A 16,522-nucleotide genomic window follows, 5' to 3' on the forward strand; every position below is an offset into this window, starting at 1 on the left:
ACATTAAAAGAATGGTTCTTGGGTTAGTAATGTAGAACAGTTGAGGTAACAGGATCAATTGGTGAGAAAGACCAAGCAAAAAATTGGAGGAAATAATACGGATAGAGATATGTTAGTTTAGAAATATCAATTTCTAAAACTTGTTTAATACATGTCGGCGTATAAAAAAGGCATTTTGCAGCTTCACTTTGAATAAGTTGGGTTAGGGGATATCATACTTTCATTGTATTCTCCTTAAACTGAAATATTGTCTGCAAAATTTTACTATTGAGATAAACAAGACATTTCAAAGTCAAAGATGGACTACCAGAAGTGGATGACTTAATTTGGTTTGCTCCAGAACAATGCATAATATTTGAATGAAAAAATGGTAGGTAATCCAAGTATTTAGCAGTTTGAATAGGTTGAACGCAATTATTTTATTTGACCAGGGTGTAATTGAGTATTTCAAATTGTATTGATTTTGCTATTCCTTTTCTTTCAGTGTTCATATATAAATATTGTACAAAAAAAACTTCCAGATTAATAACCCTTTATGATAACTACAGAGGTAAGTTCATTTTTTATCTTTTTTCCAAAATATTATTTTATTTTGTTGTATTTATTTACAGAAAATCCTGGTCAAACATTCACACATAATTATGTAAATATTTTTAGTATCTATGGATTGTTTTGCATATGAATTAACAGTTGTCAGTTAGTTTTAGGTTGTTTTCCTTTTTGTTTTACTAGCCAAAAGAAATTAAAGCTACTAAACCTTTATGAATGCAGTAGTTATGTGACCACCATGAGTATCAGTTATTTTTTTAAGGAATGGAAATATATTTATCAAAAATCTTGTTTCAGCTGTTAACATATTAATGAACACAAGAACATTATGAAGTAATGCCAATTTGTTTCAAAATTAACTAAACTATAAATAGTTTCTTTCGTTGTAAAATTAATTTTTCTTTTGAACTTTGTAGGTAATAGCTTTTCTAAATTTATACTAAACATTGTTTACCACAAATCAAACCTTCATCTATGCTGATAAAAACCTAATTGAGCCTCATATATCAATCAATCACTTTTTAATGATCAAATAATTCTTCACGATCAAATTGCTAATTATTTTACTTGTCATCAAATTTATGTGAAGTAATTTGTAGACATTGAGTTTGTATTTTTTTCTACATATTTTTGCTGCTAAATGTAATAGCTAGCAGGAAGGATTACAGCAGATATTCTGTGTCCACATAAATTCATCAACAAGCTCATGGCTATGAAGAAAATATCAAAGAAAAAATATCAAAGAAAGATCTTTACTTCATATAAGAGTCATACTTATTGTTGTTATATGGGACAGTTACTGCGCACTTTCTTTTTTTTGAGACTTCCGGCCAGTCCGGGGTCGGGTCTTCCGGTAATGGCATTCTTGGAATAAAACTTATATAAACATTCTCCAATGTCTATCTTGTTCCTTTTACCTGATCTTCATGATCTCTTATTTCTTTCAAGAACAAGTAATCTCATCTTCCAACGGTAAGACTATTTCATCTCCACATTACTCATAAAGAGATAAACCTTGTTTCTCACAATGTCATCACATTACCACGTGTTGAACGACATATACTACATGGTGTCAGAAGTGGTTTAAGAAGTCTACGACCTAAATAATAAATAAAAGTGGATTCTCACTTCATTCCAACGCCTCCACCAAAATTTTTATCAGAAAATCTTTCTGAAGAATGGAAGGAATTCAAACAAGACCTTAAAATGTATTTGACGGTGACGGAAAAGCTAGAAAAAAGTAATGAAGTCAAAGTGAGTATTCTTTTGCAGTGCCTCACAAACAAGGCCACAATCTATAGAAGTTTTATTTTTCAATCTGAGGAAGACATCCTTAATTTTTTAACAGTCTTTGATAAATTTGAGCAATTTTACAACCCTCGAAAAATGTAACACTCTAATTGTCAGTTTCTCACTGCGTGTCATGACGGCGCAGAATCATTTGATGAATTTGTCACTAAAATAAAAACTCTCAGCCCAAGAATGTGAATTTGGTGAACTCATGACAGTTTAGTAATGGATGTTATAATTATAGGAACTAATGACTCCCGTCTACAAGAAAAACTTCTGGCCAAATTTAATTTCTCTAGAAAAAGTCATAAAAGTGGGTACAATGGCTTAATTAACTAGACAAAGAATGAGTGTCTTACAGAGAGATTTAAAATCGATCAATTTTACAAAAAAAAAAAAAAAATGCCCAGCAAAAAAGAAAAATATAGAGCAACGATACAGAAGTGAGTTACTAAACACTTTAAACAATAACTGCAATAACGAAAAGATAAAAAAAAAAACTGCAGATTCTGTGCATTCTCACATTTTCGTGGAACTGCCCTGCATATGGACAGACTTGAAACAAATGCAACAGAAAAAATCATTTTTCCAGTAGATGTCTTGCTAAAAGATCAGTACATAAAGTGCACCAGGAACACAGTGAAGCATCTTCTACAGATAATGATATATCTGTAAGTTATGTGGATTGCATCTCTGCCAAATCCTCAACTCAAAAATGAAAAAAAGTAACAAATATCCACAAACCTTATCTGAAGATTAGAATGTCAAAAGTCAATTGGAAAGTCAATGAGACCAACAGTGAATTTAAAATAGGCTCAGGCAGTCAAGTCAACATCCTTCCCATAAGAGATTTCTACAGGATATTGAGTCTTCCAAAACTAAAACCAACCAAGACAACACCCTTTGCCAATAACAACACCGCAATACCAGTTCACAGCAAGTGTATTGTTCAAATAACAAGAAATAAGTTGAAGCATCATGTTACATTCATCATAGCAGACATAGATGCATCTCTGACACTTGGACTGAAGGCCTATACCAGACTTTTTATGATAGAGGGTAGAACTTTATTTAAATAGTATACTTAATATGTACAATTCATACATACTAAAATATGACGATCTTGCCATCTATATAAAATCGACTGTGGGGATGCTTCGGTACAGTTGGACTGAGCTGACTTTTGTCTGTTGGGTTGAGGGTACCGGATTAACAGTTCCTGGCTGCTGTTTTCGACTGATAGTAGAGGAGCCCTAACTCTTTGGTAGCACTTAGAGCGGCTGCTCCATCAACAGTTGTAGAATAACGGGATGTTTGTAGTGCCATGTCGTGCATGAAAAGGTACCCTGCACTCATCCCCGGTGGCTTTCCTGAGGACACAATACTGTAAGTAAAAACAGCTGATGATCTACTTGTATTGCATGTCTGATATTGGGCACAACCACTCCTCCAGCACCCCTCATTCACCCTAACTAAAACTTTTAAGCTAAAGAAAATAAAATGACAGTTCAATCAAAAATTACATCTAAACCAAACTAAAAAAAAAAAAAAAAAAAGAAGGAAAACAGCCTCCTTCCTTGAGGCTTGCATTTACGAATATCCGCGGGCTTAGAACTAACTTAGATGATGTTGAATACATTTCTCCTAGTAAATACCCCAGATATCTCAACATTAAGTGAAACTAACCTACACTCCTTCATTCCCTCTAACCATTTTAACATGCCTGGTTATCTCCCACTTTGCTGTAAGAACTCAGACAGGCGTATGCATGGGCTTGGAGACTATATTCGTAACACCCTCCCCCCTGACTAGAGAAACAAAACTAGACTCAGACGACTAGGCCTTTATGTGCTTCAGACTAAACATGCAACATAATATTAGCTACTTTTATTTTCTCTACCGCTCTCCCTTAACCCAAGACTGTACCCTAATAAACAAAGTCTCTGACAACATAGACATAGCACTCTCCCTCGATACTAGCACACAAGTACATGTATTTGGTGATTTTAATGTCCACCACAGAAACTGGCTTTGGTTCTCTACCTACACACATGCAGCTGGTAGCACAACACATAGCTTCTCTATATCTCATTCCCTATCACAGATGGTTACATTTCCGACACGTTTCCCAGACCAGCAAGATCAACATACCTCACTTCTAGATCTATTTTTGACCACAGTTCCAGATGATTGTACAACAAATGCCCACAACCCACTCGGGAATGCTGATCATGCTGTGATAATGGTAGAAATTGCCCTACAATTTCGACCAAAAACTGAAGACCCATTGCTCAAAACAACGAGGTATTAGGCTGACTGGGAAGCAATCAGGGATCTCCTCGGAGATGCCCCATGGGGAAATATCTTTTCTCTTCCAGGTGAACACTGCGCAAATGAGACCACTGAATGATTCAAAACTGCAATTGAAGCACATGTTCCCACACGGAAATTCTATAGCAAACCCCACTCTTCGCAATGGTTTACTTCTACTTGTGCTATTGCTCAAAACAACATGCGTACCGCAGATTCAACTGACATAAGTCCAGTTCAAACAGACAGAAATATATAGAAGCTAGAAGTAATTGTAAGAGAGAAATAGCGACCGTAACCACCAGAAAACGCATCGAAGCACAGAAATTAGGAACCCGTGACTTTTGGAAAATCTACAACAGTGTAGTAAATAATGGGCAGTCAATGATCCTCCCACCCCTATCAAACAATCATGAGGTTGTTTGCACGGCAACTGAGAAGGCTGACCTGCTTGCCAGTCGGTTTGCCTCTAACTCCACATTGGACCCAGCACACCACTCCCTCCCTGATTTTCCTTTGCGGACAGATGCCACACTAGATGATTTGAAAATCACCCCTTCTCAGGTACATGGTATCATAAAAAACCTCATACAGCTGTGTTATTGTAAAATTTTTGGTTTCTCTTTTGATAAATAATGTTCTCTTAATATGTTCAATGCTTTCCGTCCGTCATCCAAGGTGTCTCTTATAATCAGAGACAGACTTCTATCGTCTAAGCATTGAATCAGTTCTGCAAAAACAGTCGCGTTCTTTTTGAAAAATTTGGGGTCGTTAGGATTCTCTGTTAGAGATTGTATCACTTTGTGTAGTTTTCGAATCCTTAGATACCCCAGAAATTTTACCTGCCACAATTCGAATTTAAATTCTGATCCATCAAAGAAAAGATGATGGCTGGGCGCACAACCTGTTAAGTGTTGAGACATTATGTTGAACAGACTTATTATGTTGAAAATGTGACATTATGTTGAAAATCCTAATGGCGGTATGACACTAATGATTTCGACAATCATTTTTGTAACAACCGGTTGTGGTAATCAACCAATGAAAATCTTGCAAAGCTACTATAAAAATTGTCGAATTTTGGATTCAATCAGTTTGCTGTTGGCTATGTCACGAACCGCATTTGATTCTTAGTCGCCATCCTTGTTACTGGAAATTACTTTACACTCAGTATCGAGACTACAGTCTGTTCAACATAATGTCTCAACACTTAACAGGTTGTGCGCCCAGCCATCATCTTTTCTTTGATGGATCAGAATTTAAATTCGAATTGTGGCAGGTAAAATTTCTGGGGTATCTAAGGATTCGAAAACTACACAAAGTGATACAATCTCTAACAGAGAATCCTAACGACCCCAAATTTTTCAAAAAGAACGCGACTGTTTTTGCAGAACTGATTCAATGCTTAGACGATAGAAGTCTGTCTCTGATTATAAGAGACACCTTGGATGACGGACGGAAAGCATTGAACATATTAAGAGAACATTATTTATCAAAAGAGAAACCGAAAATTATATCCCTATATACAGAACTAACATCTCTGAAACATAACGAGGATGAAACTATTACTGACTACGTTATAAGGGCAGAAACAACTGCCAATGCCTTAAAACTCTCAGGTGAAATAAGCGATAGCTTGTTGATATCAATAACCCTCAAGGGACTTCCAACCGATTTTAAACCATTTACAACTGTTATAACGCAAAAAGACAAAGCCATAAATTTCAGTGAATCTAAAGTGGCATTGCACAGTTACGAAGAGACTAATCTATGCTCCAGCAATATTATGAAGTTCAAAAATGCTTCTCGAAAACAGACACCACCAAATTATGCAACTCACCGCAATGTTTTCCCCAAAAGGAATTTTCCCAAGAAAAAGAATGAAATTATCTGCTGTAATTGTGGACGACCCAACCACAAAAGTTTCCAATGTCGATATAAAAGCTAAAACATGAACTCCATAAAAAAGTTGAGAACTTTGAGGAAGAACATACATTTCTATTCACATGTAACTTTGACAATACCACAGACGGTAAAAACCTCCTTGTAGACTGTGGTGCTACAGCACACGTTATCACCAAGGAATCTGATTTTATTAATTTTGATTCAAACTTTAATCCACAAAGTCATTTTGTTGAATTTGCCGCAGGTAGTCAAATAAATGATATAGTCTTAAAAAGAGGCGATGCTAAAATATCCCTAAAAAATAATAAAGGCGAAATCTGTAACTGTATTCTAAAAAATGCTCTGTCCATACCTACATTTAAGCAAGACATATTTTCCGTGCAGGCAGCAATTAAACAAGGCACAAATATAAAGTTTGGCCAAAACAAGTCAAAATTGATATACCCGAATGGAACTGTATTTGACATTAAAGAAAATGGCCGACTATATTATTTAAAAAGTATGGTTCCCTCAAAAACTGCCTGTCACGACTTGGAAATCAGGCATAAAATTCTAGGACACTGCAATACAGCTGATATTAAAAAATTACCAAATGTAGTCGAAGGCATGAAAATAATACCTTTAGATGATCTCCCAATTTGTGAATGTGTGTGCACAGGGGAAAATGACAAAAGATATAAGCCGAACGCCAGACAAAAAGGCCTCAAAAATTCTCTCACTTGTGCATTGATCTGATCAGCCCGATGGGGAGAAATAATCTAAGGTACGTTTTGAACTTTATTGATGATTTTTCTGGTTTAATTATAGTTTATTTTCTAAAATACAAATCCGACACTATCCTCGCCACTAAAAATATTTAGCTGATATTGCCCCATACGGCTCGGTAAAATGTATTCGCTCAGACAATGAGACTGAATTTACTAGTAAAGACTTTGAACTTCTATTAATTAACCATCGTATTAAACACGAGAAATCTGCACCGTATTCCCCCTTCCAAAATGGCACTGCTGAAAGAGCATGGCGAACCCTTTTTAAGATGACAAGATGTCTACTTACCAAATTGAAACTAGCGCATAGTTTATGGACATATGCTTTAATGGCAGCAGCATATATCAGAAATAGATCGTTCAATAGAAGATTAGGCAAAACACCGTATGAAGCGTTTTGCTGTTTAAACCCAAAATGAACCGAATACATATATTTGGTTCAGATTGTTTTGCATTTATAGAAAATACCAGTAAACTAAATAATAAAAGCGAAAAGGTATTTTCGTAGGTTACGATAAAAACAGTCCAGCATATTTAATCTACTATTCAGCTCAAAATGCCATAAAAAGGGTTAGATGTGTAAAATTCAATGGTACATTAAATTTTTAAAAATGGCGATCCAGTGGATGAGAAATGTGAAGAAATATTACCTAGCATCTTAATTGATCACAAAGAAAATATTAATAAGGACGACAATTATAGTAGAACTACTGTTAAAAATATTAACCAGACACATTGATACCTAATAAGGGAGTGAAAAAGACCAGACTTCTTACGAATTGAACAGATACAAGACTACACAGTGGATTACTGTTACTCATTGAAAAGTGCACCGGAAAGTTATAATGAGGCGATTAATTCAGAAAATCACCAAGAATGGAAACAAGCTATGATATCTGAATTGAAACCTTTATCTGAAAATAACACATATGAAATATTGGCAAAACCAACAGATAAAATTATAATTTCTTCACGCTGGGTTTTTTCCAAAAAAATCACAGCTTCTGGCGGTGAAACCTTTAAAGCAAGATTTGTTGCAAAAGGTTTTTCACAAATTTCTGGAGTGGTATATTTTGCAACATTTTCACCAACGACAAATTTAATGACAATTAGAATTTTATTACAACTTGCCACTCAATACAATTTAAAAATACATCAAATGGATGTAAAAAAATGCTTATTTAAATACTCCGATTGACTGAAATCTATATTTACCTTCCAGAGGGATTTAAAATTAAAAATAAAAATTGCATGTGGAAACTGAATAAATCATTATATGGACTAAGACAAAGTGCTCACAATTGGAATTTAACACTCCATAATTATTTAATAGAACAGGAATTCAAGCAATGTCCCATAGACACGTGCATGTATACCAAAAATGTAGGTAATAAATTTTTGATTTTTTTTTTTAGGTTGACGATATATTACTCGCCTCAAACTGTGACAACACTTTAAAAGATATTAAAAATAAATTAAATAAAAAATTTAAAATGGCCGATCTTGGACGACTGTCATGGTTCCTCGGTATAAAATTTATCTGTGAAAATGAAACTATAACTATGAACCAATCACGATATATTGAAAAAATTCTGCCCAAGTTCGGAATGCAAGATTGCAAACCGCATACAACTCCTGTCGAAATGGACATAAATAAAAATACAGAGGCCGGAACAAAATCCATAGATCATCGATTATACAGAGAAATGGTTGTAAGCCTCATCTATTTGATGACCGCAACTAGGCCTGCCATATGTTACACTGTAACAAAACTATCTCAAGACTTATTGAGACCGACAATTATGGACCTGAATCGTGCAAAACAAATCCTTTGTTATCTAAAAGGAACCAAGGAACGATCTTTAATATTTAAAAAGTCTACATATCCTCTAAATTTAGAAGGATTTTCAGATTCAGATTGGGGTAACTGAGGATAGAAAAAGTATAATGGGGTATTGTTTTAGACTGTCAAGACCTATGATCTCTTGGAAAACTAAAAAGCAACAAATTGTTGCACTTTACTTGTGAAGCAGAATATGTGGCTCTTACTACTTCCACGCAGGAGGCAATTTTTCTGAACCCCCTTCTAAAATCTATTTTAAAACCTGATCTAAGTAAAAAACCTATAGTAATTCATTGTGACAATCATAGCAGTATCTTATTAGCAAATAATTCTATGATTCATGAAAGATCAAAACATATTGATATCAGATGTCATTTTATAAGGGATGAAATAATAATTCATTGTGATAATCAGAGCAGTATCTTATTAGCAAATAATTCTATGATTCATGAAAGGTCGAAGCATATTGATATCAGATATCATTTTATAAGGGATGAAATAAGTAAAAATTCTATTACTATTACTTATGTGACGTCAGAGAATAATGTAGTCGACATTTTCACTAAACCTATAAAAAGAATAAAATTAAAACATTTTATAACCAAACTTTTTGGGATCTAATTATGAATAAATCTCTTTTCAGAAACCCAAAAAGAGAAGCATGAACAGTTGAAATCACAAAAAAAAAAAAATTGTAAATTGTCCCGGGCACGAGGTTAAACTTGAAAACTTGCTTTTGAATTAGACATAATGTACACAACAATTTCCAATCACTTCAGAGAGATTGGAAAGAGAAAAAACTTGATAAATGGGTGCCTCATGAATTGAACAACAACCAAAAGAAATACCATTATGAAGAGTCATCTTCCCTTCTTTTATGCAACAAGAACAATCCTTTCTCGACCAGGTTGTAACTTGCAATGAAAAGTGGGTTCTTTACAATAGGCAATGCTCAGCTCAGTGGTTAGATGCTGATGAAGCTCCATGCCCCTTCCCGAAGCGAGAGTTGCGCTAAAAGAAGGTTATACTAGTGGTCTGCGACTTGGCTCATCCATTACAGTTTTTGAATGCAGACGAAACTATTACGGTGGCAAAATACTGTCAACACATCAATGAAATGCATTAGAAACATCGACCATAACACTCAGCATTAGTCAACAGAAAAAGGCTCAATTCTCCTCCATGACAGTGCTTGACTGCACGTTGCTAAACTAACCCTAACCTGAAGTTGAACAAATTGGGCTACAAAACTCTCACCTTCTGACTACCACTTTTTCAAGCATCTCAACAACTTTTCAAAAACACCTTTAGCGACCTCATTTCCATCAGAACACAAGATTTTTATGTCACTGGTTAAATACATTTTGCATTGGCAAAAGTGTGTTGATTGATCATTAAATTTTTGTTTGGGCTTAGATATGTTTATCTGAATTTAAAAGTTAAAATAGCAAAAACTTTCTTGCCAACCTAATAGAATACCTTGATCAACTTCCTGGAAGAAATCACCGGGTGCACAAAAAAATGGACAAACTACTAAAACAGGCACTGGACTATGTAAAATATAGATGGCCAGACAAGTGTCCTACTACAGAAGATTGGCACCCTTACTTCAATAGAAGACATGAATTGAGAATTGTGAAAGAATGCTTACTGTGGGGAAGGCGAGTAGTAGAACCCATACAACGGTAGAAAGAAATAGAGATGCTCCATGAGGGACATTCAGGAATTGTAAAAATCAAAGGGCCAAAATTAGACCAAGAAACAGAATTTAAAGTTAGGAATTGGTGTAAGTGCCAACAAACCAATCAAATGTCAGCAACTGCAGCTTTACATCCTTTGGAAATTCCTGAAGAGAAGTGATCCAGATTCCACATATATTATGCAGGTCTATTTAAAGATCACATGTTTCTGGTAATAGTGAATAATGGATGCTTTCAGCAAATGGCTACATTTCTACATATCACACTCAGCAACTACAAACGCCACTCTGGAAAACCTACAAAGATGTTTTGCAACTCATAGGTTACCCCAAAAAATCATAAAGGACAATACAGCTGTTTTTGTAGGTGAAGAATTCCAAGATTTTATGTTGAGACAAGAAATCGAACATATCACAACATCACTAAAACACATTTCTTCAAATAGATTGGCCAAAAGATATCATATCACCGGCGGAATTATTAATAAATCAAAAGTAAAGATGGTTTTAGATTGGCTCATTCCACAGGGAGGGAGCGCATGAGAAAACATCAAGAAATAAAAAAAAAACATATGACAATTCTCTGACTATGCAAGAATTTAGAGGTGAATTAGTCTTTGCCAAAAATTTCTATACAGGACCAAGATGGAAAAAAGGAGTGGTCCAAAGACGGGCAGATCTAGTGTCATATGAAATTGAACCAGTCAGGGACTTGTGGACCATGTAAAAACATGGATATAGCCAGACTCAGATAGAGCTTTGGAAATTGAAAGAACAAGCCTACATAAAAGAACTTAAAATCTGGGCAGGTAGCTTAATTTCTGACAAAGAAATGATAAATGGAAGAGGGAATACCCAGTATGAGATCTCAGTAAGAGAAACCATTAGATGTAGCAAAAGAATTAAAAACAAACCAAAGAATTTAAAAGACTGTCACATAAACAAGCAAGAAATTCTGAACTATAGGTAAAGGAGTGTAAAGTATGTTTAGACGGAGTAGTTTCCCTTGAACTAAGTAAAACCAACTCACATCCGGGTCTTTCCCCACATGTAGTGGGAAGAGGCCTTTATTATTGTAGCAGTATTATGTAGTCAACAACTTGTTCTAATGTTAATCTGTATGTAGAACTGCTGATTGCTGGCTATTCCGTCATTCTGTTAAACTAAGAATGAAAGAAGGGTGTTTGTTAATTCAAGTTTTTAGTCTAACTTAATATGTATAAAATTGCTGAATTTAAAAAGGTGAATAATTTTTTGGTAGCATGTGGCTATGAAAAAAAACCCAGTGATTTTTTGTTCGGTGGGAGAACTTAATTTAATGAGGGTAAATATTTGCTATGCGGGATTATGTATGTGAGAAAGTGAAATGAAAAGGATGAATTGTAATAATAATTAAACAGTGATAAAATGTGATAAAATGTGCAGTCATTCTTGCATGAAAACACGCTGCAGTATTAGCTTTGAATGGTGAATGTGAAAGATTTGTATAGGAATTGCCTCATTGTTTTCATATAATGTCAAAAGTAATACGGGGGGGGGGAATCAATTTATTTTTATTAAGTAAAAAGACAAATACATATATGCACTTACAAAAAACAATTGAGTTTTCAGTTCAGTTTATCTTTGACTCTGTCTAGTACAATCAGATAAGGCTTATTGGCCCTTTTGGAAGAAGGTTGTTGAAGAAACAGGATCTCGTTTCTCTTTACTTAATTGTGTAGATTTATTTATAAAACAACCGTATGAATGCTATTATTTGCCTGTTTGTTTTTTTTTTCATGAATATTACGTGCAAAAATTTTACTTTAACAAAATATGTGTTAAAATAATCATTTACGCAGGCTGGGGCCATATTTAAAAATTAGCATGCCTTAGTATTCTCCTCTACGACAATGCACGACCGCATGTTGCTAAACCAACCTTGCAGAAATTGAACAAATTGGAATATGAAACTCTGCTTCACCGCCACATTCTCTTTCTGTGTAAGAAATGCTTAAAAAATCTAAGTGATGTCAAATACACCTTTAGCGACTTCATTGCTACCAGAACGCAAAATTTTGTGTTCCTGGCATAAATACACTTGTTTTGCATTGGCAAAAGTGTGTTGTTGATGCTTATTTCGATCAATAATTTTTTGTTTTAGCCGAGATATGTTTATCTGAATTTAAAAGTAAAAAACAGCAAGAACTTTCTTGTCAACCTGATATATACACACATACATATCTATGTATATACATATACTCATATTACTAAATAAATATATTAATCCATATTCATACACATACATAAAATAAAAGAAGTGGACAAGTATAGATATGAAGCTAAAAATGTATAAATGTAGATAAATTAAATAATTTAATAACTATAACAATAAAAATAATGCAAAAGAAAAGTTAAATATGACGAAAATGATAATAATAATAATAATAATAATAATAATAATAATAATAATAATAATAATAATAATAATTTAAAAAAGGAAAAGAAAATAATAATAATTTAAAAAAGGAAATGAAAATGATAATAATAATAATAATAATAATTTAAAAAAGGAAAAGAAAATGATGATAATAATAATAATTTAAAAAAGGAAAAGAAAATGATGATAATAATAATAATTTAGAAAAGAAATGATAATAATAATAATGATAATAATAATAATAATTTAAAAAAGGAAAAGAAAATAATAATAATAATAATGATTTAAAAAAGGAAAAGAAAATAATAATAATAATTTAAAAAAGGAAAAGAAAATAATATATATAACTGATTTAAAAAATGAAAAGAAAATAATGTATGTATATATATATATATATATATATATATATATATATATATATATATATATATATATACAGTGATGATCATATTTATTGGCACGGTAAAATAAAAGTTAAATTTTGTCTAATAAATTCTAAAAAAGGGATTAAATTAAAGAAAATTACAAGGTATATTATGTATTTTTAACTAGTCTTTCCGATGCAGCAATCGGATTTTAGAAAAAATAAATAACAAAGGAACAACAAACATAATTGCAAAAAACCCTTGTTCAAAATTATTGGCACGATTTATTTAATAATCAATTGTATAGCCTTTGGCCTTGATTACCTTCCTCAGTCGCTTTTCATAGTTTACAACCAAGTTGTTGCACTCTTCAGTAGTAATTTTAGCCCACTCTTCCTGACAATAATCCTCCAATTGAATAAGACTCTTAGGCTTCCTTTGCATTACCCTCAATTTTAATGTTCTCCATAAATTTTCAATTGGATTAAGGTCTGGGCTTTGTGATGGCCACTCCAAAACATTAATATGATTGTCCTCAAGCCATTTCTTAGTCAGTTTAGCCGAATGCTTTGGGTCATTATCTTGCATGAACCACCAACGACGACCAAGTGAGAGCTCTTTAGCAGAGTCTTTCAGGTTTTCATCCAATATTTTAACATAATCTTCCTTTTTTATGCTACCTGTGACCTTAACAAGTCGCCCTGGTCCAGAGGCAGCAAAGGATCCCCAAAACATCAAACTGCCTCCACCGTGCTTCACTGTGGGTATGGTGTTCTTAGGCAGGAAAGCTTCGCCAGATTTTCTGTAAATATAAGACACTTTATTATGGCCAAATAACTCTATTTTCGTTTCGTCAGTCCATAGAACACGTTTCCAGAATGCAACATCTTTATCAATATGACGTTTTGCAAAGGCTAGCCTTGCTTTCAGGTGCATAGGCTTCAATAAGGGAGTCTTTCTCGGACGACATGCTTTTAAACCAGCTCTCTTCAAAACTCTACCAACTGTATGTCGAGATACATTCACTCCAGAGGTGCTCTGTTCATCAACAATCTCCCCAACAGAGATCCTTGGGTTTTGTTTTACTTGTCGAACAATTTTCCGTTCATCTCTTGGGGAAAGAATCCTTTTTCTCCCTCTACCCTCTAAACTCATAACGTGGCCTTGCGATTTGAACTTGTTTATTATGGCTCTAACAGTGGATTTGGGAAGGTTTAGCTTCTTTGAAATCTTATCATAGCCCTCCCCATTGGTATGGCATGCTACAACAAGCTTCCTGACGTCTTCGCTGTGTTCCTTAGTTTTAACCATGGCGATTGAAAATTATAATTTAGTCACTTATAATAGTTTAAATAAATCGCTATCTAAAAATTATCTGAAAAAAATTATTCACTGAATTAGCGTTAAACAAGCATAATATGGCTATAAAAAAGTTCAGAAAGCACGTAAACCGGAAATTGATTGATATTATACTGATACTAAAAGAAAAACAAAGCCGTGCCAATAATTTTGAACAAGGGTTTTTTGCAATTATGTTTGTTGTTCCTTTGTTATTTATTTTTTCTAAAATCCGATTGCTGCATCGGAAAGGCCAGTTAAAAATACATAATATACTTTGTTATTTTCTTTAATTTAATCCCTTTTTTAGAATTTATTAGACAAAATTTAACTTTTATTTTACCATGCCAATAAATATGATCATCACTGTATATATATATATATATACAGTAGCCTGGGTGCCCGGTGTTGCCCAGGTGTTTGGAGGTGTGTGTCGAGCAAAAAAGAAAAATAAAGTAGTAGGCAGGTAGCCTCAAACCTGTGACACGAAGGCGGAAAAGAAAGTGGAGGTGTGTGTTGTAATGATATCGCCTTTCGTTTCAGCTATTTTTATATGGACCCTTTCATCTCGGTTTCCTGATCCAACTTTTGTATGCACTCACTCATGCACATAGCAATCGATCAATAAAGTGGGCGCCATTATTCAGTTCCTTTCTTACAACCAAACACACGTGTTCCTGTCTTATTATTACACATACATGTTTAATACGGCATGACATGGTGGCAAGCGGTATTATCAAACAACACACAATCTTATAACGTCACAGACAGTAGAAAAGAAAAAAAAAAAAAAAAACGATTATTTTTAATTTCTCGCACGCTGAACGAATTTTTTTTTTTTTCTTATTTCTAACCCACCACGCTACACAAATTGTCTGTACCTTTTTTTCATCACACTTTCTTATCATCATGGCCACAATTTCATTACAAGTTCCTAGTTTTGATTGGGGCTCGACATGTATCGCCGAATCATTCAAACTATTCCGACAACGAATGGAACTTTACTTCACCGGCAAAGCGACAAAACACGAGGATAAAGTCCCTCTAATACTTCTCGTGACTGGCGAAGAAGGTTTACGCCGGTATAATAGTTGGTCGATGTCGAATGACGATCGCAAGGATCCACAAATAATATTTGCTACATTTTTGGAGCAGCTAGAACCGGCAACAAATCACTGCGTTTGTAGACTGGAACTCGGAAAATACCAGCAGAGACCAAATGAAACAACAGACATCTTCCTCAACAGATGTCGACTGTTGGCAAAGAAATGTGATTTCAGTGCCGACGAATTAAACGAACGCCTCGTCGAGTTACTAATTGCCAGCACACCTATACCCGAACTGCAAAAGGAACTGTTAAACAAACCGAAGGGTTACAGAATCGAGGAAGCTGCTAGATTAGCCCGTTCACACGAGGCTTCAGCAGTTTATGTCAACCAGCTCCACCAGTTACAGGAATCACCACAGATAGCCGCAATAAGCCATGGTACACACCAGTGGCAAGGGATTGACCGAAAACGCGGCCAAACCTTCAAAAATTGTGGATGCATTCACCGTTTTGGCAAAGAACATTGCCCTGCCAAAAATGATATATGCCACACATGTGGCAAAACAGGTCACTGGGCTACAGTTTGCATCTCAGGGAAGCACAAAACCAAGAGACAATAAGGAAGGCCCTGGTATAACAATCATAACCAACAACGGGAGTTTGGCAAGAAAATAAACAGCGTTGCCAAACACGACGACCAAGCCATGACTGACACAGGCACGGCAAGGGAGAACCTCACCTTTAGCTCCATCACAACCAACAGCGGAAAGCCAGCAAACATAGAAGATCCGCGAAATGAGGCATTTGTTGATCTAAGCATCAAGATAAAGGACCACCCAGGCACTCATACCTTCAAGCTGAAAGTAGATACAGGGGCACAAGCAAATACATTGCCTATCCACATATTCTGCAACATGTACCCTAGCAGTATAGACGAAGCTGGAAACCCAATGCCCGGATCACTCACCTCAACACAATGTCTGTTAACA

The 16,522-nt window shown here is 34.6% G+C and overlaps 1 protein-coding gene across 14 annotated transcripts in view; it reads left to right on the forward strand.

Moving 5' to 3' along the window:
- Positions 1-16,522, forward strand: part of LOC145261115 (uncharacterized) — a 535,668-nt gene that overhangs the window by 357,659 nt on the left and 161,487 nt on the right. For all 14 annotated transcript variants that reach the window (XM_080119355.1, XM_080119356.1, XM_080119351.1 and 11 more), the window contains one exon: positions 485-550. In XM_080119355.1, coding sequence (XP_079975481.1) covers positions 485-550 — 66 coding nt within the window. The remainder of the gene's footprint in view (positions 1-484; positions 551-16,522) is intronic.

This window comes from Euprymna scolopes, chromosome 37, assembly GCF_053919585.1.
Source record: "Euprymna scolopes isolate OS-2025 chromosome 37, ASM5391958v1, whole genome shotgun sequence".
NCBI classification, from domain to species: domain Eukaryota; kingdom Metazoa; phylum Mollusca; class Cephalopoda; order Sepiida; family Sepiolidae; genus Euprymna; species Euprymna scolopes.